This window comes from Ambystoma mexicanum, chromosome 1q (assembly GCF_040938575.1).
Source record: "Ambystoma mexicanum isolate Mex_15411 chromosome 1q, UKY_AmexF1_1, whole genome shotgun sequence".
Taxonomy (NCBI): Eukaryota; Metazoa; Chordata; class Amphibia; order Caudata; family Ambystomatidae; genus Ambystoma; species Ambystoma mexicanum.
Window position 1 is genome coordinate 37,038,643 of NC_090922.1, and position 24,480 is coordinate 37,063,122.

Sequence of the window (24,480 nt, forward strand, 5' to 3'; positions counted from 1 at the left end):
CTTCATTATTCGTTGTTTGTCAAGACTTCAAGCCCTCTCTGAACTGCCTTTAGCTAGGGTTGCGTTTTTGGACTTAAAAGACTTGCCAGATGAAGAAACTGTCTCTAGAACCTTGAACTACGCTCATGTTGCACTAATCATTTATTTTCCTACCTTTAAGTGACTTTTCTATATGTGTTTGAAAAGTATATGCATTACTGTATAACCAGTTGAAAACCGCATGAGTATGCAATTACTGATGATACAGTAACCTTGTCTTTTCCATTTCTAACATTGCTATAATTGTAACCGCAGACAAACACAAAAGTGAAAGTGCCCTTTTAAGTGTATTATCTAGTATTCCTAAGTGTTCTCCCGTTACCGTATGAAGTATTTAAAGTGATTGTGGTGTAAATATAATAAATATCTTTTATTGAACTATATGTGTAAGTGCTTTGTTGTTGTGCCTGTCTAAAATTCAGCGTACTTCCCTAAAGCTCACATCTTCCTCTTAAGATAAGTCTGACTGCTCTGCCACACTACCAAGGTCCTGGGCTAGTACAGACTGGTACTAAGAGTTGGGGATCAACAAACCACTGGGATAGCTTACTAAAGTCTTACTGTCAGTAGGACTTTAGGAAAACTCCCCTAACACCTATTCAACCAACTATAGTCTGAGGAAAGGTTAAGTGCTGCCGAAAAGTCCCCCTAGGCTACACATGGCTGGCATAGGGCAACTTCAAAACTTTTCCGTCAGATGTGCCCGGTCAATAATGACCCACAAATACAATACAATTAAGAAATAAAAAAGCATATGGATCGAGAATGAATTAATGAGATTAACACAGGGAATACATTCTGTCACCTATAGGAAGGATACATTCTGGGATTTGCCCACCTCATGATATTAAATATGTCAGTAAGAGGAACAATATATATTTTGTATATTACCAAAGAAATGTAACCGGAAGTAAGGACAGGTTCTGGGGGTCATCAGGAAATATGAAACAGGTCAATTGTGTCAAAGATGGGTTCACATGGAAGGGAAAATTGTTGACCGTAGAAAGAATGGGTTCATGCACGGATGGAGAATCTGCCATTAACAGAAATAATGGGTCTGGGCATTTGCTACAGTGACTGGGAACTTTTCCTGTAAGGAAAGATGGGGTTTTGAGGATTCACTCAGGGAAATAGAACTGGTCACACGTAGAAAGGGTGGTTTCTGATGATTATTTTTTTGAGGTTAGAGCTTGCCTTACAGATTTGTATTTCGGTTAGAGGACACACTTCAAAGTACAGAAAATATAACTCAGCCCTTCACCAGTCCACGGTCAATACATTGAGTATCATTACAATGGCTAATAACACCTATTATTACAGGGCTTTGAGGTGGGAGGACACTGTCAGGAAGCGCTACATAAAAGCAGTATTTGTAATCTATTGGCAGAGAACATGACAAACAGTACAGACCTCTGGAATTAGTACAAATGTACAGAGCCTTCGATCTCTCAGGCTTCATGGTCTAGAGTACTAGCACAGGGTAAAAAGCCCCCCCCCCCCAAGAAGGAATGGGGTGAATTGGCTATCCTAGAGATGCACAGCCTCTCCCATACTGTGCAGGATGAGCAAAGTGGATCAGAGCAGTAGACAAAGTATTTCACCTCAAATAGCTGATAGGCCCAATAAAACTGAAAAGGGACAAAGGATTTAACAATGAACTGAACTTCCTATTTCTTGAGAGTTGATTGATTCAAAGCTATTCACAGGGACATAAGGTTTAGGGAATTGCCACAGGGGTCGAGATCCATATCAACAGCACACTTTTGAAAATTGAATGCATTAATGGGAAATGCACAGGGATGCCTAACTCATCACCCCACCGTTTGAACAATTCATTGCAGGGGTTGATCAGCCGTGTACTTCTTTTTCGCGTACCTGATCAGCCATTCCTTGGCCTCTCTCTAAAGATGTGAAATCTCTCAGTGTGGGCGGAAGGTCAATGCAGTCTAAAATCTGGCTGGCTGGCTAGGGTTAAGGCCTCATATGACATTCTTCTGATGGTGAAATAGCATACAACTTCATTGTGATAAACAAACAGGCAGAGCCACATATCACCCCAAGTACTGATATACGCAGACATGCGCAGACATACAGACATACCCACACACTCACACACACTTACTTGATTTCATTGTGTTACACATTAAGGTAGAGACACGTATTAACCCTCTCTCCATACTTTGTGGTCCATAATAGAAAGACTGGTAGAGTTAGCCCCATCATCGGAATGGCAGAAAGTCAGGAGTTTCTAGTTAACCGAACCTGCAAAGTTGTGTAAAGTCCAATTGTTGTGTTATAAAGTATACATAACCCCCATTAATATTAGCAGAGTCTCCTATGCATTGTACATTGGGTTTTTGACATCAAAGTTCCATCAGTTCGAGGGACCTCTTTTAAGTGTCTTGTTTGGGATGCTGGTCTCACCATTACTTGTGTTGTCATGCGGCTATCATGTCATGTAGCTATTACGCCCTGCCTGGAGGGTGGACATGGCCTTAAACGGACCGCTATCCCGAGCTAAGGCATACCCGAGCAAAGCGAGGGGCCTCTGCTCGGGCTGTGGGCCATGTCCGCCCTCCTGGCAGGGCATGAAAGCCATTTGCACCCTGGGTTTCATCCAGGGTTGCGAATGGCTTTCATAATTTTTCATTGGGAGATCTGAGCAGCTTGATGGCCGCCGCCATTTGGAAAAGAGACCAAGTCCCTTTTCGATGTCTATGGCGGCAGCTAGACGGGAACACGCAGGTAAGTGGTGGGACGGAGAGGGAATTCAGATCATTTTGAGGGCTGGAGGCAACAGGGAGATGTTCCCTGTTACCTCCCTGCATTGAAAAAAAAAGGAGAAAAAAAAGCGCCACCCATGTAGGGCCTTGGATGGCTGAGACAGCGGGCGGGGATTGTGTATTCTTTTTTTTAAAAAAATTTTATTTTATTTGCATTTAATCAATAAAAGATTTTTACAAAAAGTCTTTTAGAATTCTTACTAAAAAGTTCTGATGAGGGTACTTAAGACACCGCTTTCAGTTTCTTTCTTTGAAAAGTCAAATGCCCCGCTGTTGTCATCAGACTGATCAATGACCGTTTGACACTTGAGGGTTTGCCGGGTTTGCTCGTTTCAGGGCAATATCTAGAAGTTTGGCTGCGGCCCTCGACCATCTAGCTGAATCGCCCGAAATAAGCCAACACCAACCCGTCTCTTCTCTTAGTACCGATGGTTGGGATAGTAGCGGTGCCGAGTACGCCTCTCTTTCTATAGACATCGCTGGGCAGGACGTCAGGAGGTGTCTCACTGTTTTAAGCTGATCTGGGTTTTCACATAGACGACATGAGGCTATTGCTGATTGAGATCTGATAGCCAAAATTTCCCTTGTGCGTAGGGTGTTTAGCCGAGCTCTCATGAATAATCTTCTCAGATCTTTTTCCGGGAATTTTTCACAATACTTCAATGGAGTTTTTGGTTTATTATGGCCCGGCGGAAGATCTTTCAATAGTTTATATGACAGGATTTTTTCATTTGTCAAGATCCAGTCTTGCTGCACTATTTTTTCTTTCACTCTGCCAGGATTTGAGATTAAGAGTTCTTCCGTGCAGGCTATCTCTTCCAGTTTGTCTTTCCGTTTCTTGACCCAGTCAGTTAGAGATTTACATCCCCCTCTTTGAATTTCTTCTGCTACCACCTGAATGATGGGGAGGCCGTCTGGCAAAATAATTTTTCTGTAGAGTTGGAGTGCCCCTTGCTCCACTGTTGATGCAAGAGACGTAAAACCAAGGTCCCGTCGGATCGCTGCCATGGGGGCTGACTTTGGGAGGCCCAGCACTGTCTTCCACACAAAACCTTCCAGTTTTAGCCACAGTTCTTCAGGGAGGGTTAGATGTGCGCTCATCCCGTAAGCTAGAGCGGGAACTATTTTAGATTTGTAGAATTGAAGAGATTGTCCACAAAAACTTTCCGAATTTCTTATCTACAGCTTTTAGTTGGGCTGTCAGGTTTCTTGTTTTATCCCACAGGGCCTTCATAGTGTTTTTTTCTTTCAGGGAATAATCTATCCACACCCCAAGATATTTATACTCCTTCAACACTTCCAATTTGTTGTTTTCCAGGAACCAGGAACCAAGCCGATGAGGTTTTGCGGTCAACTGTCGATTTGGTAAAGAGCAGGATTTTTGTTTTCTGAGTATTAATTTCTAAGTTGTTTTCTTTCATGTAGGCGGAGAGGTTCGATAATTGTCGTTGTAAACCTACTTTTGTCTGGTTCATCAGGATCAGGTCATCCGCGTACCATAACCTGGATACTTTTGACAGTCCCACTCTTAGCGGAAATGAGCGAATTCTCTTTTCAGAATACTGGAAGTCGCCTATAAAGGCTATGAACAAAGCTGGTGCCAGGGGGCAACCTTGCTTGACCACACGTTTCATGTAAATTTTGCTCAGGCTGACACGCATGGAAGTTTGAGTATGTAGGGCCATAATTGGATCCAAAATTTGAGTCGGCATTTCCAGGTTCTGAATTTTTCCCAGAGTTTCTCACGATCCACCATGTCGAAGGCCTTCGATACGTCAACCAGAGCCAGATGAACTTTCAGGGCACCCGATTTCACCCTTGCTTTAATGATATTTAGGATTAAGATGTTTATCGCCGTCCCTGTGCCCTTTTGAAAACCAGTCTGGAAAATATCAGCTGCAGGTGACACTCTTGCCCACTTCTGAAAGTGCGTGAGCAACAATGTCGCGAATATTTTCCCCAAAATGTCCAACAATGCAATTGGTCTATAGTTGGACAGGTTTTCTCTGGACCCTTTTTTAAAAATAGGGACCAGTACCGCTTCTATCCAGGATGCAGGGATCTGTCTGGCTTTATGACAATGATTAAAGATTTCCCTTATGACTGCAGCCCATTCTTCCGGATGTTTTTTGATGTCAATATTGGTTAGACCATCAGGGCCCGGAGCTCTTGAAGATTTCAGTTGTGTTATTATTCTTGAGATATCTTCCACATCCGTCAGAGGGATCCAATGCTCACTGAGCTGCTGAATTTTCCTGTCGACGGATGTTGGTGGCAGCTGAAAAAGGACGCTGAAGTACGACAACCAGTTTTCTTCTGAGACCGCATTTGCAATAGGGGGTGCCTTTTGTCCATTGGTAGTTTTTTAATAAATTCCAAAAGTCTCTTGTGTTTTTTAAAGCGAGGGACGTCTGCATGGCTTCGGCGTCTTTCTGATACAGGCTCGCCGCGTGGTGTTTTATCCATGATTTATAGTAGATTGCTCCCCTGTGGTAATCGGACCATGCCTCCGCTGTTTGGTGCCTGATTGCGAAGTTTTTCAAATTTCTTGTTTCACGTCTCATGATCACCACCAACCGATCCAATCGTAAGTGTGATTATGTACGGATTTCTTACCCTTTAGTCCTGAAAAGCACACCTTATGCGGTAACAATAAGGGCATATAATCTGGTCTTCCAGCAACTAGAGTGGATGTTCTGAATTCGTAATCTGTGCTCAACCTATCCTTTATGGCTCTGATGCTCTCAGCCGTAAGGCGCAGTCGGGATTGTTGCTTGTGTGGTTCCACTTCCGAAGCGTATAAGAGCCTTTCCGGTTCCTGTGCGCCCCAAGATAGTTGTAGCAGATTGTGGTCGCTTTCAAGCGTTTTCAGGACTTTAAAGGATGAAATAAAAGGGATCAGGCCTTCAGTTACAAACATATAATCGAGAGTAGCAAAGGATACATCTCTTTCCCATGTTAAAATCTGAGGTTCGGAGTCTGTTAACGTTGCTGCATTGAAAAAGTTTCTTGATTTCATCAGCTTTGACCATGCAAAACCTCTTTTGTCTGCCAGGGAGCGGGTCGCTAATGGTTTTTCAGATGTTATGTGTGTTTTACATTTAGCGTTTAAATCACCGCAAATTATGATATTATCAATATCGAATTCTACATTTTTGACTCCAGCTCTGTTCGCTCTTTTAAGGTCTTAGATTCCCAATATTACAAATGGATTCTGCACTGGCTTTGTTCCGAAAATTGGGGCCAAATCCTTATGGAGAGGTCCTTCGCTGGTCTGGGACCCAGTAGAAATTGATAATGAAGGAACTTGAGCGACGTGATGCCTTTTCATAAACTGGTCTTCCAGTTTGTCAATTTTTGCCTCCATGGTCGCCTGTGATAGCGTGGTTTTTTTTGTCTAGGGCTGTTATAAAGCCTTCAATGAAGGTCAGTTTAGCCAGCATTACAGATGACATAGAGGTGTTATCTTTGAGTGCTTCATTGATGGACTCGTAGAGTTTCGCAAAGGGATTTAAGGCAATTGTAAATGTTGACATTATTTGTAGTGGATCTATTTTTTTGCTGGGGGAGTCCTTCTGGACCGGTGCTGATGTTTCACTGAGTCTTCGACTAGAGACTGGCGTATGGAGACCCTTGTCGCCGGTGTGGACCAGGACTCAATCTATACTTCCTCTATCTGTGGACAATAATGAGTCTTGAGCACGAAATTCTTCCTCTGCTTGGCGCCCTTTGGAGTGGCGCGAAGATTCTTGGGGGCTTTAGTCCATGCGTGTCTGCCTTCTGTTAGTCCCGCTGCAGATTTTGCAAAGCTCCGGTCTCCTATTGGAGTGTTTGGCAGTGGAGCACTAGCTACCCCCTGGATCTTGGGTGCCTCTGACGTTTTCTTTGCTTCGCACCTAGGTGGCCTCTAGCTGCTACTATGCGAGCTTAAAGGAGCTGACGGGTGTGAGGGCGTCTCTGCACAAAGGCCCTGGACCGGTGTGTTTGACATTTCTTCAACAATCATTTCCTTTTGAACTGGTGCATTCGGTTTGGGGTCCGGCCTTGGGAAACTTTGATCAGTCTTTCGCTCTTTGCTTGCAGGCAAGGGGTCTTGAACAGCCTCCAGGATCTCCGCATCGGAGAGCTACGAATCGTGATCTAGTTTCCTTTTATGTTGGTTGAGAAAGTATTCTTTAAGGGAGGACGATATCAAGGGAGTTGGGAAGCACTTTGTACTCCCTTGACTTTTGGGCCCCATTGTTCTTTGTTTTTTCATATATATTTTATTTGGTGTAGACTTTGTTTTTGCCGATCCTTTTATGTTTGACTCCATTGTGGTGAGATCGGCAGGCTCGTTTTCTGCTCGCTGGCAATTTCCCTGAGCCTTTGTAGGAACCATTTCCATGTTTGGGTTTTGGTCTTTGGGAGTGGCCACATTCACAGAGTCTTCGATTTTCTGGGCCTGGTTCGCAGTCTGTACGGATGCTGGAGAGAGGTCCAGGGGCCTGTCTTTTTTGGTCGAACAAGCTTCCAATGCTTCCTCGTCGGAGCTCCTAAGGTCGTGAATTATAGATAGGTCTTCTTGATCGGAAATCAATGAATCGCTTGAAGCAATTCTGTTGGTCGGTTGAGTGAAGAAGGCAATATTTGATTACCACTGGGTGGATTGATACTTCTATGGATCAGTGCTGTCTTTTGACCATTGACTCGGGGAAGAACCTGAGCCTGTCTGTCTCCGATTCTGTTTCCAACCCCATTTTCCACAGTCGGGGGGTTTAGTGATATTTGCGACAGAACGTCTTCTGACGCTAGGGGCGCATTTTCCGTCCCCCGCCGTTCAGGCTCCTGCTGAAGCCGTCCTCTGACATCCTCAGGCAAGAGACCACTCGTCGATACGGTGGAACAGCTGGTGGTCTGAAAATCTGTTTGCTGGATCCCTTGTGCTGCTGCCTTGTCGGCCATTTGAATTGTACTCTCGCCATCGCCATCAGAAGCCCAGGCTTCCGCGAAGGGCGGTGGTCCCCCCTGGACCGATGAATCCACTCCACCACCCGACGCTTGGCCTGTTTCGTCACCGACACCTGGTTGAGTATAAGATGAGAGAGTCGTTTGCCGGCATTTTGTTGCCAATTTTTGATTTATTGAAGATTTTTGAGCCGCCATGTTCTTTAAGGAATCAACCACGGCCGGGCTTGTTTCCGAGTCGGCAGTAGTAGCGATTGGGAATACAGGCGGCAAGAGACCTTCTTCCCCAAGTTCATTTAACAGAGTGTCGCTTCGGAGCCACTGTTTCTCGAGGGTTGCCTCGGACGGAGTAGGCGGCGCCATGTTAAAGATGGCAAGTCCCGAATGTCCCGCAAATCGAGGACCAGAGAATCGCAAAGCAGCAGAAAGTGAGGTAGGAAGAGGTGGGTCGTTGGATTCATTTTCTTACACGCCCTGAGCAGATTATTCTCGGGTGTGTAGGTAGAATGTATTTAAACAATACTGTTGTGATTCGTCGCACAGGGGAAGAAGCATAAGGGGGTAGGACCTGCTTACCGCTTCTCCCGACTCCAGACACCAGACACACTGCTCGCACACAGTGCAACGCTCCGCGCATGTGCGGTGATTATGTAGCTGGCGGCAGAAAACCTTCAGTACCTGCAGAAAGCAGACTGCACTCCGAGTCTGGAAACAGTCCTCAAGCAGCAAAAGCACAGCGGTCTGTCCACCAGTTCTCATCCAGACACACTGCTCGCACACCGCGCAGCGCTCCGCGCATACGCAGTGATTATGTAGCTGGTGGCAGAAAACCTTCAGTACCTGCAGAAAGCGGACTGCACTCCCAGTCTGGAAACAGTCCTCAAGCAGCAAAAGCACGGCGGTCTGTCCACCAGTTCTCCACCAGACACACTGCTCGCACACTGTGCATGCGCTGTGATTATGTAGCTGGCGGCGGAAAACCTTCAGTAGCTGTAGAAAGCGGACTGCACGCCCAGTCTGGAAACAGTCCTCAAGCAGCAAAAGCACAGCGGTCTGTCCACCAGTTCTCCACCAGACACACTGCTTGCACACCGCGCAGCGCTCCGCGCATGCGCAGTGATTATGTAGCTGCCGGTAGAAAACCTTCAGTAGCTGTAGAAAGCGGACTGCACTCCCAGTCTGGAAACAGTACTCAAGCAGCAAAAGCACAGCGGTCTGTCCACCAGTCCTCCACCAGACACACTGCTTGCACACCGCGCCCTCTATTCCAGCCACCTGATTGGCTTGAGTGCCCTTCCCCAGGTGTGAATGTCAGCAAAAGGACTCTGCAAGCCACAATCCCCTGGAAAGCTAACTACAAAATGTAAACTCATCTTAAATTGGAGCAAATTAAATATGGAACATTTTAATCATGAGGCCTTTTGCTTTAATACTTTAATTAAATATTGCTCCTTATTGTTACAAGTGCAAAGAAAATGAGAATTTATTGCAACTTTCTGTGTTATGGCCAGCTTTGTGAAAATTTGCAACGTTCATAAGTGAAGAGCAAAATCAAATATTCCTAATGGCTTTGAAGAGTTCTTTATTCGGAAGTGGATTATTCAGGTGTCCAGTCACAGAAGAAATGTAACTAATGAGTTGGTCCAGAGACCTTTGCAGATGCACTTTCCCTAAAAAGCTGCTGCTACGTCCACTTGAACGGGACAAAATCAATTGTTCTCAAACATTGCAGAGGAAGTAAATGAACTCTGATAGTTTAATCCCAATGCGCTATGAGAAAAAATAGTATCTTTGATTCTCTGTTTCTGAGAGCCCCAAATGTGCACTTTTTAAGGAAATGGTCATGTCTTCATGGCGACTGCATGCTTAAATATGTTGAACTCGTACTCGAGTAAGCAAATTTAGTGATATTTTCTTTGCCAATGTCTTTTGGACCTGCACTTTGAAGAACGTATGGAGCTCAAGCAAATGTTCTAAAAATGTAAGAAATTATTATATGAATTATGATTGTTTTGTATTTTGATAATGGTGAAAGAAGGTACAGTTTTAACACCAAATGTGTGAATACATAAGTGACCGTGCCAGTAGATAAGACAGATATCCACGTGCTGGACCTGAAGGGTAGTCTAACACCTGAATCTTCCCTTAGTCATGGTAGTCCCACTTTTTGATTCAGATGATCTTGTTTTTAGATAATTCTTCAAAGAGACCAATATTTGGTTGCGTTTTGTTGCCTTCGTATCATATAAAGACTGTCTTTCAAATGAAACATTTTTTCAACTTTATTTAGTTTCTATGGAGGGCAGATATTCTTTAAAAACCCACAGGTCCCTGGTTGGTACCATCACGTTTATACCATGAGACCATGGTGTGTGTAATTGGGTATAGTTAAAATGTAATGGGCGGACCGGAGTTCTAAGATGAATTCTCCTTTATCCTCATGCGTGAAGTGTTCTGCATTTATCCTAAACTTCAAATGCTGAGTGTTCAAAAATCTTGGTCTTTCCTTTTGTTCAATGGAGAGATCAAACTGTAGTGTGAGCACAGGGTCTTTAATCCTAGTCCATTTCCTGCACAGACACAAGTAAGCCGACGGGTTTCAGTGGTAACCGGGCATTTGCACCACTTTCATCAGGGCTAGTAGAGCTGATATCGAGTCGTCTGCTGTTTTAAGATTTTTATGCAGCGTAATCTGACTGTTTGTTATGAGGACCCGCCCTCAAAAAGTAGTATTCTCCCTTTCCTGGGCGGTCCTTTTCATAGACTGAGTACCTTCAGTCTTCCTGCAGGAGCTTTAGAATCAGCCACATGCAATGTAACCTGATGCTGCCTGGAATCAGGACATGAGCGTTTCGTAAAGGGAGGCTTTCTATTGCTTTCATTAGCAATCACACATATAAAGTCCCTATGAGACCCGATAGCATTGTGTGTTTGATTCTAAAGCTCCTGTAGGAAGGCTGAAGGTACTCAGTCTATGAAAAGGACTTTTCATAGATTTCCAGATTACTCAACATAGAGAAATGCCATAAGAATGCACCATCACAGACCAGATACCATAGTACTAGAGTCAACTTCATCAAAGGTGGGCGTACAATACCTGATCAGTGGGCATAGCCGGAAGAGCCTTCTGCAGCCGATCCAGAAACTCCCAGAACAGCTTCTCCACAGCCTTCATAAAATGCTCCCCATATTCCTGCTCCAGGGTCTCCTGTAGGCGACATGATACATGCTTGTCAGTCAGGCTCCTAATCAGGACGTATGCCACGAGTATGCACCCACCAGGCTCTCATCCACTCATCTTAAGGGAACATGATAAATTTCTTCTGCATAACAACTTCGCCACATCCCAATAGCCTACGCCACACACGTGTGTTTTACAAACGTGGTTTGCACTCTTAATCACCAGCGGAGACAATGCTTCTGGTTTCTCTGCTCCATACAACAGGACATTGAAGGCACAACTTCATGGATGGCAGGACTCATACATGAGCAGCCATCTAATGAAACAACTTACAAGCCTCATTCTCAGTAGCCAAATTAACCGATCTTTGTGGGCAGGTCTTTGGTGGAGCCTGAGAAGGGCTCTCGATAAGCAATCAGACTGCTCACGTAGCAGCTCCACCACAGATTTCACTGAAGAAGTGAGAAATGATTTTACCTCATGGGACCTCATTTTCCATAACTTCACAAACTGAGATCACGTTGAAGTGATTCAGTTCAGCTTGCACTATAAAACAAGCAAATAAGCTGCATCCTTTATCACATAAAGCTTTACCTGACATAAGATTACAGCTCTTGGGCGATTGAGGCTGCATTTGGCAAATGGTCACAGGACTGCAACTTGTATATGTCAACTCTACATGGCGTGTGAGGCTTAATCCGGAATAAAATGGCACTACCTGGATATATATGGCTGTGCTTAGCATATTATAGTTGTGCCTGGCATGTGGGTAAGTATTTAGCATACTATGACTATACCTGGTGTTAGGAAGACTTTTCTTTTTGCAAATCTTCAATACTTCCTTTGTGCGCCTCTCTCCCACCCCAGCACTACTGCTGGACCTTCCTGGATAATTCATTGACTTTGAAGGTGAGTGAGGTTGTTCAACCTTACTGCCACACGGCATTCTTATTTTTTGGTTTGGGGCACTGGTAGCTCTTTTTGGGTTACCATCACTGAGAACCCTCTGCCTACAGCTAATTTTACAGAAAATCTTAATTTGACGGCAGGTACGTGGTAAATTTGCACTTAGGCGTAGCCAGGTACCCACTACCAAATTTTCATCATTTGCACGGTGGAGTGCAAATGTGCAGGGCAAAAGGTGGCATACACGCGTGTACACCATCATTTGACCTGCACATTTGCACTACGCTGTGCAAATGAGTAAACACTGCCTACCATAGTCGCATGGCAGACAGCGTTTACAATTACAATTAGATGCTACCTAGCATGCACACATGGTAGGCAGCGTTTAATTGTGCACGCTGCCTGCCATGCAAGCATGCCAGCCAGAGTGTAAAATGGATCCCTAGGAAGTGCGCCTGCTTTATGATTGCGCGTAAACCAGGCAGGCTCCATAGGGATCCCCAGCATTTGTGCCAGCATTAAAATGCATTCCGGCGCAAATGATGGAGCATTTGTATGGCAGAGAGGAAGAGGGGGAAATGCAATTTGCGTTCCGCCCCTCCTCTCCAGCATAAAAATGGATGAAAATGGGGCGTGGCATGAATGTTAAAGCTTTGCGCAAGGCTTTTACACCTTTCATTCACATTATACCATGGAGCAAAATGAGCTCCCTTTTGTTTCCTATGGCAGCACACTCCACCTTTCATTTCTTTGTCATGAGAATTGCTATGTGTACTACTAGCCCATGTGCCTACCAGTGCAGGTGATGTGATCCCCTTTTTAAGGCATATTAATTTGTTCCCATTGCAGTACAAGCCATCTTGCATACAGTGCTGTAAGTGCACTTTGTGTCCCCTTTACTTTGCCCGAAGTAGCGGTTTTAGTCCTGTCCATGCATCTCCTGAACAGGCTGTTGACAGTTTATATTTGTTTTTCTTTATTCCCGATACTAAGCTGTGTGTTGCCTTTTTCACCACGATAATACTTTAGTGGCACCATATGCTCAACATGGCTACGCCTCATGTTTTGAGTCCTTTTCAGAATGGTATGGTCTTCGTTGGTTATCTCTCTGCCTTTCCAGGTGGGGGAGGGTCCCCACTCTTCATGCATTTTTCTGGGCTTTCCTCCGGAAACCTGTGAAAGATGACTAGTGTGTGTTTCAGGAAATGGGGAGGATGACGGTCTGGTCCTAATCCACATCATCCAGGGGTAGTTCTTTCTGGGCGGATTCTGGGAGGCTGGTTGTCTACTAATTGATAGTCATCTCCAAGTTTGAATGTTGCAAAGTCCCTTTTTGGAGGGCTGGGCTAACACCCACCCTGATGTATGGACATAAGGAGGGGAGCTGGAACCAGAAACAAGTCAACCACAGACCCCCAAAGAGATCCAAAGGTAAAGACGACTGGGGGAAGCTGGAGGACTGCTGCAAGAACCAGCATTGGCTCAGCCAACACCACTGTGTTTCGGACTTCGACCATCTGCTCGACAGGTGAGATATTGCAAGGCCCTTCCCTCCCTGTGACTGGTGGGCAAAACCAGCCAGCTGTCTTGCTCAAGCTACATAATGACTCTTGGACCGAAGAAGCTTGCAGGCTTGCAATTCTCCAGCGACACCAGGAACCAACTTTGCTCCACTGCAATGACTTCTGTACTGCCTGGAATGGAACCTTTGTGGGTATCCTCGGTGCTCTATCGCAAGGCTGGAACACCACTATCCCAGGAGCCTGAAGTTCAACTGCCAAGCCGCAGACAGCCAAACTATGCTGCCTCGGGTCAATGCAATGCATGCACCTGTTCAGTCGTCAGTGAGGGTCTCTGCTCCATCGTAAAACCCATCCAGGGTGACTCCACGCCAGTCCAATGTTTCCAGAGGAACCTGAAAACAACCAAAGGTGGTCATCCTCAATCATATGACCCAAAACATCCAACAGGACCTCGATGATGGTGAGGAAACTCTTCCTCAGTGATTTTCTATCTGTTGGGGTTGTCCCCATCTTTGTGGGAGTCCCTTATAGGTCTTGAGCCACCCATATCTTTATTAGACTTGGCTTGGATGCAAAGTCCTGCTTACCATAGCAATATCCAAGGGTTACCCAGGACAGTGGTGACTAGGCCAGATCTTCTAGGCTTTGGGCCTCATCACGAGTTGGGGGGTAGCCCTTAAATGCTGCAATAACGCTATTATCACACATTTAAGGGTCTGCCCAATCACGAGTCTGGCAGCATTTACCCCCAGCTCTAAATTGGGGTAAATGCGGCAACTTAACGCCCATTTTTGGGTGCAATTAGCGCGGTGCTATTACCGCGCACCAATTGCGCCGCAAATGCCCCATTGGGTCCAATGGACCCAATGCGGAATGGGGAATATCCATTACCGCCCAACCCTTGATCCGGCGCTAAAAATGCCAGACCGGGTGGCAGCAACGCTATTAGGCCAGGCGGTATCCCGCGGTAATAACGCTGGGATACCCCCAACTCCTGATGAGGCCCCGAGTCCCTTTGCACCCTAGAAGGGTTTGCTGCTTCCTACAACGTCTACTTTTTAACTTAAACCACTCAATTTACACTACTGATTCTGATGTGATTCTATGCTGGTTCCTTTTTGTTTGGAACTCCCTATCTGTACTACTCACCTGTAACTCTAAAGAAGCTTTCTGGGACACCTAGAAAGACTTCCTAAGACTCTTGGTATATAGGAACTGGACTTTTGAAGTTGACTGCACTGTGCTTGAGCTATCTTATTATAAGTGAAAGGTATATTTGAATATTCAAACACCTTTTCTTATAGTTACAGTATTTTGTGGGATATCTGTGTGAAATGCTAAAGTAGTGAGTAACCCATAGTGGTTTACCAATCAATGGGCCTCATTCCGACTTCGGCAGTGGCCGTGCCGGTAATTACTGGCACGGTTGCTGCTGGAGTCATGAATTTACCGGCACCCGGCAATGGGGGCGCACAGGGGCATTCCAGCCCCGGCGGTCCTGGTACATCCCCATTGCCGGGTGCCAGTATTTATTACTCCACATTCCCATTTGAAACCCATAGGGCTCAATGGAAATGGGGAGGCCGGATGCACCCGCACCATTCATGAATGGTGCCGGTGCATCCATCGAGGTCTGCTCGCGGGTGCCAGTCCGCCCGCCAGGTCAGACCTGGTGGGCGGGAAGGAATCCGCAGAAATCGTAGTTTACCGGTCCGGTAGCAATGGTACCGGTAGCTTACCAGCACCGTTAATACCGGACCGGCAAACTTAGAATGAGGCCCAATGTATTATATATGAGACAAATGTTACTTACAAGTAATTGTCTTTATGCATCTTGTATCTGGCTAGAATCACATGTTTTGCATAGGCTGTCATCTAGTAGTTGGTGCAGAGTATTACATATTGTTTTTTTTCGATTTTGAAAAATGGTGGTCAACAGGGACGTACCTGCAACACTATCCCTTCTCTAGGTGTACGGGTACCAATGATGCTTCATGCGTCAATGTCCTCAGATTGTTTGTTTTTGTACATGTGAAGAGTGTTCCCTCATTTGTATACATGTTGTGTTGAAACCCAAGATGTCGTCATGTATGCCTGAGCGGGAACCCCTTTCTATGAGGCCAGGGAGGTGAGGCCGCTACCCGATAGTTCCCCTGGGAGTGGTACTCAGCGAGAGGATCTCATTCTCATGGGGGGGGACCCCTTCACACCCACCGCATGGGAGAAGGGACAACGTTCCAGGGAGAATGCAGTATTCCAAACATCCACCACACCGAAATCCCCCTTCCCATCCTATGCACTTCACCTCTGTAACCCCCACTTCCGTGTATGTTGGGCTATTGGACAATCCATTTCCACTGAGAGAAGGAAGAGTTGGGACTACCCAAGGGAAAAATATTTGACTTCAACTGGACAAAGAAGAGTAAAGACTACCCAAATGGAGTACATTTCGCAAGTACTGGGACAAGGAGGAGGAGCAGAACCATAAAGAATATTCCTAGAACCTCCAATGAGCATTCTAGTGTTTCTCTAATGCTTATTGGAGAATCCATCATAAAAAATGAGAAAGGATGGAGTAGTCAGAAAAGCCTCCACTGGAGGAACCTTGGATGTGGGGAAAGCTCAAGCTGTTGGCGGACAGAAGGGACTGCAGAACCGGGACTTAGCCGGACTACAGTTGTGCTCCGAATTGATCCAACGTGGAAGGACCACCTGGCCAGAGGGAATAACAGCAGTCCAGGTGGGCAAAGCCAAGGGACAGCGCGGTCAAGAGGAGATGCGCTTGCTGTCAGGGACCGAATGCTGCAGAGTCGCCGCAGTATGCCAGAGAAGGGGAGAAGACCACAGAAGCCCAAACCAAATTTGAAAGACCCAGAGACCGACCAAAACCTAGCGGGAAAGACCCTAAAGGTACATTGGTGAGTGGGACAGTTGCTAGGGGCAGAAGGGAGCAGTGTGATACTGTGACTCAGCCAATCAGGGAGAGAAAGGAAACCCTTGGGAAACAAAGCTAATTTCCGGAACACCCAAGAAATAAACCAAGAAAGACAAGTCTGGGACCCGCACCGAATAACGAAGTTCAACATAAGTCATCTTCAAAGTTGCAGTACTTGACAGGATAGTGAACCAGGTCTGCCGGGGAGAAGTAAGGAATTAACAAAGGAAATCGGGTCTGGGACCCGCAACCACCTCAGAAGAGTAACAGACGTCACAATACCTGGTAGGATACTAAACCAGGTCTGGGGAATCGAGAATAAAACCATTAAGTTGAACTAAAGAAGTGCCAGGTGAAGGGAAACACTCCCCCTGGTATTAAAAACCATAAAGTAAGCCTGAGAAAAGGCCAGGGGAAGGAGACATTCCCCCTGCTGTTGTGAACTGCAAGGTAAGCCTGAGAAAAGTCCAGGGGAAGGAAGGCAATACCCCTGGTGTTGTGAACTGCAAAGTAAGCCTGATAAAATGCTAGGAAAAGGGAGACATTACCCCTGGTGTTGGGAACTGCGAAGCAAGCTTGAGAGAAGGCCAGGGGAAGGGAGGGGGTCGTTCCCTTGGCATTGTAGAAACACTGAGAGCAAGACACCTGGAGAAGGGAGACATTCTCCAGGAACCCAATAGTGAACTCTACTGCTTTACAGTTTGGGGCATTGTGTTGTGCCTTGGAGAGGGATTGAGACCTGGGGAATAGAGCCATTCCCTCAGGTAAAGATCCCACCTAAAAACTTGAACTGTGATCCGTTATCCAGAAGAAAGGAGCAATTCCTCTGGATGAAGAAGATCCACCACCTCTTTAGTTTAGTTACAAATGTAAGGGATAGGAAAAGGTTTTGACAAAGGACGGTGGGCTCTTGATTTACGTGGACATCCTGACCGATTACGTAGGATTTTAGCTGAGGCAGAGAAACCCCTCTCAAAGGGAGGGAGAGGTAGGATTTCTCTTTATTTTCTGGTATATAATAAAGGTTTATGCTCACAACCATTCCGCCTGTGTCTCAGTTTCCTCCTTCTGCACCCTTACAGTTTATACCCTTCTGCTACCGTGTGAGGAGGATGGGTGGGCGCATGTGATTCTAAACAGATACACGCTCCAGAGAGAAGATTACTGGTAAGTAATATTTGTCTTCTGGAGCCTGTCAATCTGCTTAGATTCATATGCTTTGCATAGATTACCCAGCAGTATTTTGTGAAGTAGGTGGGAGAGCTGAAGGACTAGAGGAGAATAAGTGTTTTTAGATTGCTTGACCCACCTGTGGATCTGACTTTGAGTGTGTGTCCCTACAATAGTGTTGTGTGAAAGTGTGTGCTGAACTCCAGGTAGCTGCTTTGCAAATGGCCTTTGGGCGACATTTGCATGAAAAGCCAGGGTTGCTCCTGTACGTCTTGTTGAATGGGCCCTTGGTGTAAATGGCAATGTTTTATTAGTAATGGAGTAGCACATTTGTAAACATCTAACAATCCACTTAGCAATAGCTTTAGTTTTTGTTAAGGTAGTACATTACCGCCCTACGCACATCAAGTATATGTAGTGCTCGTTCTCCTTTGCTGTATGGATTTTGGAAGAACGTTGGTAATTCAATGGAGTGGTTTATGTGGCATTTGGATATGAATTTCGGGGACAATCTAGGATGTGTTCTTAACACTGGGAGGATAGCTCAGGGGAAACATGCTCGCCTTGGAAGCAAGACGATGCAAAGCAACACAGGTTCGATGCCCGGGTCTGCGCTTAGAAACCTCTGGGTATTAGGCACGTTATAAATAACCAATTACAATTGCAACTACACCACCACATTGTTCTTATGTATGGTGACAAATGGTTAAGAAACTGATAGAGCCTGTAACTCAATTATGCTTCTTATAGCCGTAATAGCAATGATGAAAGCTACCGTGTATGCTAATTCTTTAAGTGGGTACAAAGAGTGGTCCCATTGCTATGAGCCATGAGAGAACTGTGTTCAGGCCCCACCCTGGGGAAGGGTGAGAGACTAGTGAGTTTAAGCGTTTGGCGCCTTCCATGAAGGTTTTGCTATATAGGAGTATGATTGGCCTTGAAAGGGCTGCTTGCCTCTGAGTGATCCCCTTTGTTGAAAAGGACTGTCCTGTATTTGGCTTAGGCTTTTTAACATCTAGTGTTCTTTCTTAGCCTTTTCTAGTGCGTCATTCACTGCTAGCCCAAAAAGACAGCTATCCTCTAGCGGTTTGTCCATCAGGTTGGCCTCTGACTCGGGTTTGAAGTCAGAGCCTCTGAGCTATGCTTGCCTCTTTTTGATGCCAGACACTGCTACTATATCCCTGCCGTGTTTACAGCATCTAGGGTGTTTTTAATGACTGCAGTTGTCAAGTTTTTCCTCTCAGCTATGATCTTTAGCATGGCTGTTCTTGTTGGTTCAGCGACTTGGCTGGTGAGCTGATCTTTCTGGTACCATTGGTCTCTGGTGTATCTCGCAAGGAGTGCAGTGGCATTGGCGATTCTGATCTTATGGGCTGCTGATGTGCCAATCCTCCTCCGAAAGAGTACAGTTGTTTAGTCTCCTTGTAATGGGGGTGGGGGGTGGATATTCACTGTTAGACACGGGTGAACCATCCCTCTTCCTGGCTGTGGTCGCCACTGAGGAGTCTACCCTCTGATGGTCCCTTATGTATGGGGGATCGATAGGCGCTGGTCTATATTTTGTCTCAATCCTTGGGTACACCAGTTTAATCTGCACTGGATTGGATAGGGTTGGGGTGACCCTTTTAAGGAGGCTCTTTAGTAAGGGAAGGTCTTGCAAAACTGGCCTTCTCTCCTTGAGGATGTCCTCAATGAAGTCTGTCTCCTCATGGCGTTCCTCTGTCTGTATATTGAATCTTGTCGCTGCTCTCTTTAGGATGTCTACGTACAAGATGTCCTCTGTGGGAGAGTATGAGATAGAGGGTTCTACCTAATCTTGGGATGGGAGAGTATAGTCCTCTGGGTCTAATGGTGTGTCTTTTTCATCCCCCACAATCTCTTCTATCTCTGAATAAATGTCCTCTTCTAACTCCTCCTCCTCCTCTTCCTGAAGTAGTTCCGATTGGGAGTATATTGTCCATTGTTTTTTGGGACTGTGTTCCTTGCACTGATCACCCTTTCTCTTTTTGGGAATCTGTCACAGAATTCCGTGAAGGATTCCATCCTACTCATGAGGAATTGAACCTTTCCTCTGTCTAAGGGTTTCCCTTTGTGGTAGACTGATGTAGCTCTAACAGGATGGCCTCCTCCTCCTCCAAATCTGACCCAGCAGGCATGTTACTCCCTTTTGTCTGCAGGGCAGAAGACACAGACTCTTTCCCCTCTGTGGATGGTGTTCCCCTACTCTCTATTTCTGTAGGGTGTGATTTTTGGAGTCTAGGTGTTGCATCGACTCTTTTGGACGTGTGTGTGTGTCATGGTCTTCTTAGGTGCGGGTGTCGAATGTTCGGCTGTGGTCTTATATTTGTCTGAGTCCCCTCCCTGTTCTGTTGGAATCTTAGTTGTGTGCTTCAAGGTAGAGTGCGTTTTAGACACAATGTTAGACACAATGGGCCTCATTACACGTTGTGTGGTAAAAAACGGCATTTACCGGCATGGCGCTATTAGCGTTTCCGCCCTCGCAAGAGGCCGCTAATTCCGTACCATTACGAGTACGCGGACACGAGCCTAGCGCCATGCCGGTAATGACCCTACCGCCATGCCGTAAAAGTCCCCAAAAAGTCCCTTACCGGCTTCGACTAAAGTGCTGATAGCACTTCCGCCCTCACGCTACATGCAAATTGCGGTCACCGTTAAAATGCAGAACCGGAAATAGCGTCATTGCACAGGAACGGGAAAGAGCACGGCGGCCATCTTTAAAAACACAATCCATTACCATCCTCTGCATCCAGGACCTCTTTCCAGGAAACTCGACCACAAATTCCTCCCGGATATCCCTAAGATGCCCAAGGCCGTCAAAAAAGCTGCTGATCGCCAGCGAAAAGAAAAATTCAGCAATGAGGAGCTGATCATGCTCACTGAGACACTTGCGGCAAATGCCAATGTAGTCTTCAGCAATGACATGGGCGGGAGACCCTCCTCAAGAAAAAGGCCATCTGGGCAGAGGTTGCCCACAAAGTCAGTGCGCTGGGCACCACCACCCGCACAGTCAAGGACTGCCGTAAGAGGCGGGACGACCTCCGGGTCCATGTCAGAAGCATACTGTCAGTGAATCGCAAGCTGGCAATGGGCACAGGAGGTGGCGCCGATTCCCCTCTGAAACTCCGGGAGTCGGAGGAGACCTGCGCCTCCACAATTGGTATGGAATCGGTAGAGGGTGTTGGAGACATGGAGCATGTTGTGGCCGCTTCAACCGATGGAGGTGAGTGTATACATCAAACAATGCACAGTGAAGGGTGAGGGGCCCCCCAAATTTGTGTCCATATTCAGGCCATGGATCCAGCCACAAACATACATGCACACATCACCACATACACGTGCAACACAGACCCATCCGACATCCCCATTACCGAAATACAAAATAAAGAGGCCCCAATGCATAGAGCGGCATGACGTAAACATTCTGCATAAGGCACGTTGAACCATAAACAATGATATTCCCTATTTTTGACCCCTACAGGATCACAGACAGACACTGAAGACCCACGCACTGCGACACCTGCTCCCCCAGCAACGAAAAAGCCCAGGAGAGATGAGACAGGGGACACCGCCACCACCTCAAGGGGAACGGGGAGGAGTGTTCAGCAGCAGAGGGCCAAAGGCAGCAAGAGCACCAGTTCTACGCAGCCTGAGGCCACGGCTGCTGCTATTGTTGCACCCACGGCAGTGTGTCCCATTACATGTGAAACCAGCACGGAGGGCACGCACTCTGCTGCCACCAGTTCAACTGGTGAGGCAGCAGCCAATGCACCGCTTACGGACGAGGAGGAGGCAATTGACGTTCTTGATCGAAGCCAGACCCCCAGCCCAACACGGTCCATTGAGCCAAGTCCAAGGCCATCATCAGGATCAGGTAGCCATGGAGGATAAGCCGCCCACACCGTGGAAGGGGCATGGAGCCCTCAGGTGTCCTCACCTGATGCCAGAGGCATGGACCAGGGCGCAGCAGCCACCCCAACAGCTTGTAGCACGCAACATGACCTTGCAACCATCAGCCAGAGGCAGGTAGAAATCACTGCGCTGGTTGGCCATGACCTCAGTATGTATGCAAGCCAGACAAGGGAGGGCATGGAGGCCTGCACGAACAGAATTTGCGAGAAAATGGCCCAACTCAGGCAGGCCATGACACGTATTGTTGACGCCATTGAGCGCCAATACCCACCCCCAACACAGGATCAACCGGGCACCTCCTCCTCTGCGAGTTCCCGGCAAACAAGCCCCCTGCGCCGCTCTCTGCGCAACTTGAGGCGCATGACATTCCAACCACCCAATGGCGGAGGAGGCACTGAGGATTAGCGCCAGCAAGGACTAGGTGGCACATGTGGAGCAGGACACGTACACACTATAAGGCTCACATGGGGGTGTTGTGGGGGGAGGGGGGATACATCAGATGCTGACGCACATCGTGTCCCTCCTGGCCATCGCCTCTTGCATGTCCTGGCGGACCATTTCACCCATCCTCATCCCCATCAACATCATCCTCATCTGGTGGTTGCATGTCAATTTCAGGTGGCATAGGCACATTCCATCTGATGCACATTTTGTGCTGCATTACACATGCCATGGTTATCTTCGGCACTTTGTCATGGCCGTACAGGAGAGCCTCGCCTGGCCCGCTTAGGCACCAGAGCTGTGTCTTCGAAAGGCCAAATGCCTGCTCTATCACGACGCGGGTACGGGTATGTGCAATATTGTAGTCCTCTTCCTGCTAGTTCTGTGGGTTCCGTACAGGGGTTAGGAGCCACGTCTTCAGGGGATAGCCGGCGTCGCCTGTATGGGGTGAAGAATGGGTACCTGTTACTGGTCACCTCTGGTGAGGCCTGTACATGTCACACAAATCGTCTTTGCATTGTGATTGAAAATCACAACTACCAGCATGCATGCAGACGATCTGCGTGACTGGAATGTGAAAAGCTGAGCTCGACCATGCAAGTGGACATGTCCGAATCATGCCTCCGACAGTAATAGGAATGTCCTGGGTGAGGCCAGGTCTCAGGTGTCCCTGGGCCCAGGCAAATATAGTACCACACTGCCAGTGTACTGCCATTCCGACATCCATGTTGCCATGCTGTGAAGCATCACTTCAGTGGTGCTATAGGTGTGTGGTTCGATGCTATGGCTAGGGGTGATCCCGTTGCATGCATTCAAGGGCACATTGCTGTATTGATGTTGTGCTGCCCTAATTCTGTATGACTGTCTTGACGGCATGTTGCTGATTTGTGTATTATGTGGTGTGGCATGATGTGCAATGTGGGTGTGGATGGATGTGTAATCTTTTGAAACATGGATTGTTTTCAATTTTGTGCAGCTTCAAATTGCATGTGGGGTCTTTCAAGTACATTGTGGCCTTCGCTGATGGACATTGGCGTACATCTGTATGTCCATTTGTCCTACGCACGACAGTCAACACCCAGTTGGAGTATGTATCCCTCCCCCCCTCAATCACACCGCCATGTGCATGCCCTGCTACTCACCAAGTTGCCACGATCGTTGTCCGGCTTGTGGCTCCATGTTGCGTGGTATGGTTGAGTTCTGCAAGACCATTGAATCATGGGTTGATCCGGGATATCTGGCACAATAATGTGTGATTATCTTGTTTGCGTCACATGCCATTTTGACAATGATGGAGTGGAATTGTTTTCTGTTTCGGTAGACTACTTCATTGTGCTGTGCGACCACCAATTCCACATGGGTACAGTCGATGGCCCCGATGCTACTTGGGATGCCTGCCAGTGAATAGAAGGCAACTTTGGTGTTTGCGATCTCCTGGGCAGTCCGTGGCAGGAATATGTGTTCATGTGCAAGCTTCAGGAGGGCATCGAGTACCTGGTTCAGCGTGCGTGAGAATACTGGTTGTGAGATGCCATGCATCTGCCCCACAGTATGCTGCTAGGAGCCTGTGGCCAGGAAGTGGAGCACAGTCACCACCTTCAGTAGAGGGGGGATTGCAGATCTGATGTCTATGAGGCTCACAATGTCGTCATGTATCTTATCCACGATGCTGGTGATGGTATCCCGGTCCAGACGGTACAGGGTATGTATCTGCTCAGGTGTTAGGTTAAATGGACTGGCTTGGATCCTGAGGATTGTTGGCTGCCTCTGTGGTATTTCTGGGTGCCCTGGTGGTGCTTGCTGCGCCTGTCTTGCCCTCCTCCTACTCCTCCGCCTCCTCCTGCGTCTCCTCTGTGCTGCCTGTTGTTGTTGGTGCTGCACTGCAATCATGTCCTCCAGCCCATGTAATGCTGCTAGTATTGGAACCATCTTGGTGTGGGAAGGGGTGTGGTGTGCTCTTTTGTGCTGCCAGTCTCCATTGCCTCCACCTGTGCTGATTGTGTCCACCTGTGGCAGGTGGGAACACTGCTCAGGGCTCTTAACGGGTGGTTCGCGATGCTGGTATTAGCGCCATGCCGGTAAGGGGTTTTTGGGTCTTTACCATGCCGCTATTGCCATGTCCGCATGGCTTGTAATGGCATGCTATTAGCGCCATGCTGCTATTTCCGATCTGGGGGTCGCGCGGCCACGGACTTGCCGCTATTAGTGGCACCGTACTTACCGGTTCCGCTAATAGCGGCAAGTCTGGGTCGTAATTGGCTAGGGAATTTAGCGGTACCGGTAATCCCTTACCGATACCGTTATTCCCTTACCGCACAACGTGTAATGAGACCCAATGTGTGCCCAGTCGATTTATGTTTCAAGCGTGGCATTTGATCGGTCTGACAAATGCTTTGGTCGATGATCTTCCGGTTTTACTTTGGTTTTTGGGTCGGTTGCAGCCTTGTGGATGCCAGGGATTGTCTCCACAGCACGACCTGATGTCAACCCTAGAGAGCAGGGGGCCAGCTGTGAGGAAACTGTTTGGGTTTCCTCTGTTTCTTTCTCTCCGGTGTCACTCTCGAAACCGATGCTCGCTTCCTGTGCCATTGAGATCTTCTAAGGTAGTATCAAGCAAGATTGAGC

At 47.1% G+C, this 24,480-nt stretch overlaps 1 protein-coding gene across 1 annotated transcript in view; it reads right to left on the reverse strand.

Moving 5' to 3' along the window:
• LOC138552580 (uncharacterized) overlaps positions 1–24,480 on the reverse strand; it is a 128,200-nt gene that overhangs the window by 100,449 nt on the left and 3,271 nt on the right. The window contains exon 2 of the mRNA XM_069642532.1: positions 10,867–10,977. Coding sequence (XP_069498633.1) covers positions 10,867–10,977 — 111 coding nt within the window. The remainder of the gene's footprint in view (positions 1–10,866; positions 10,978–24,480) is intronic.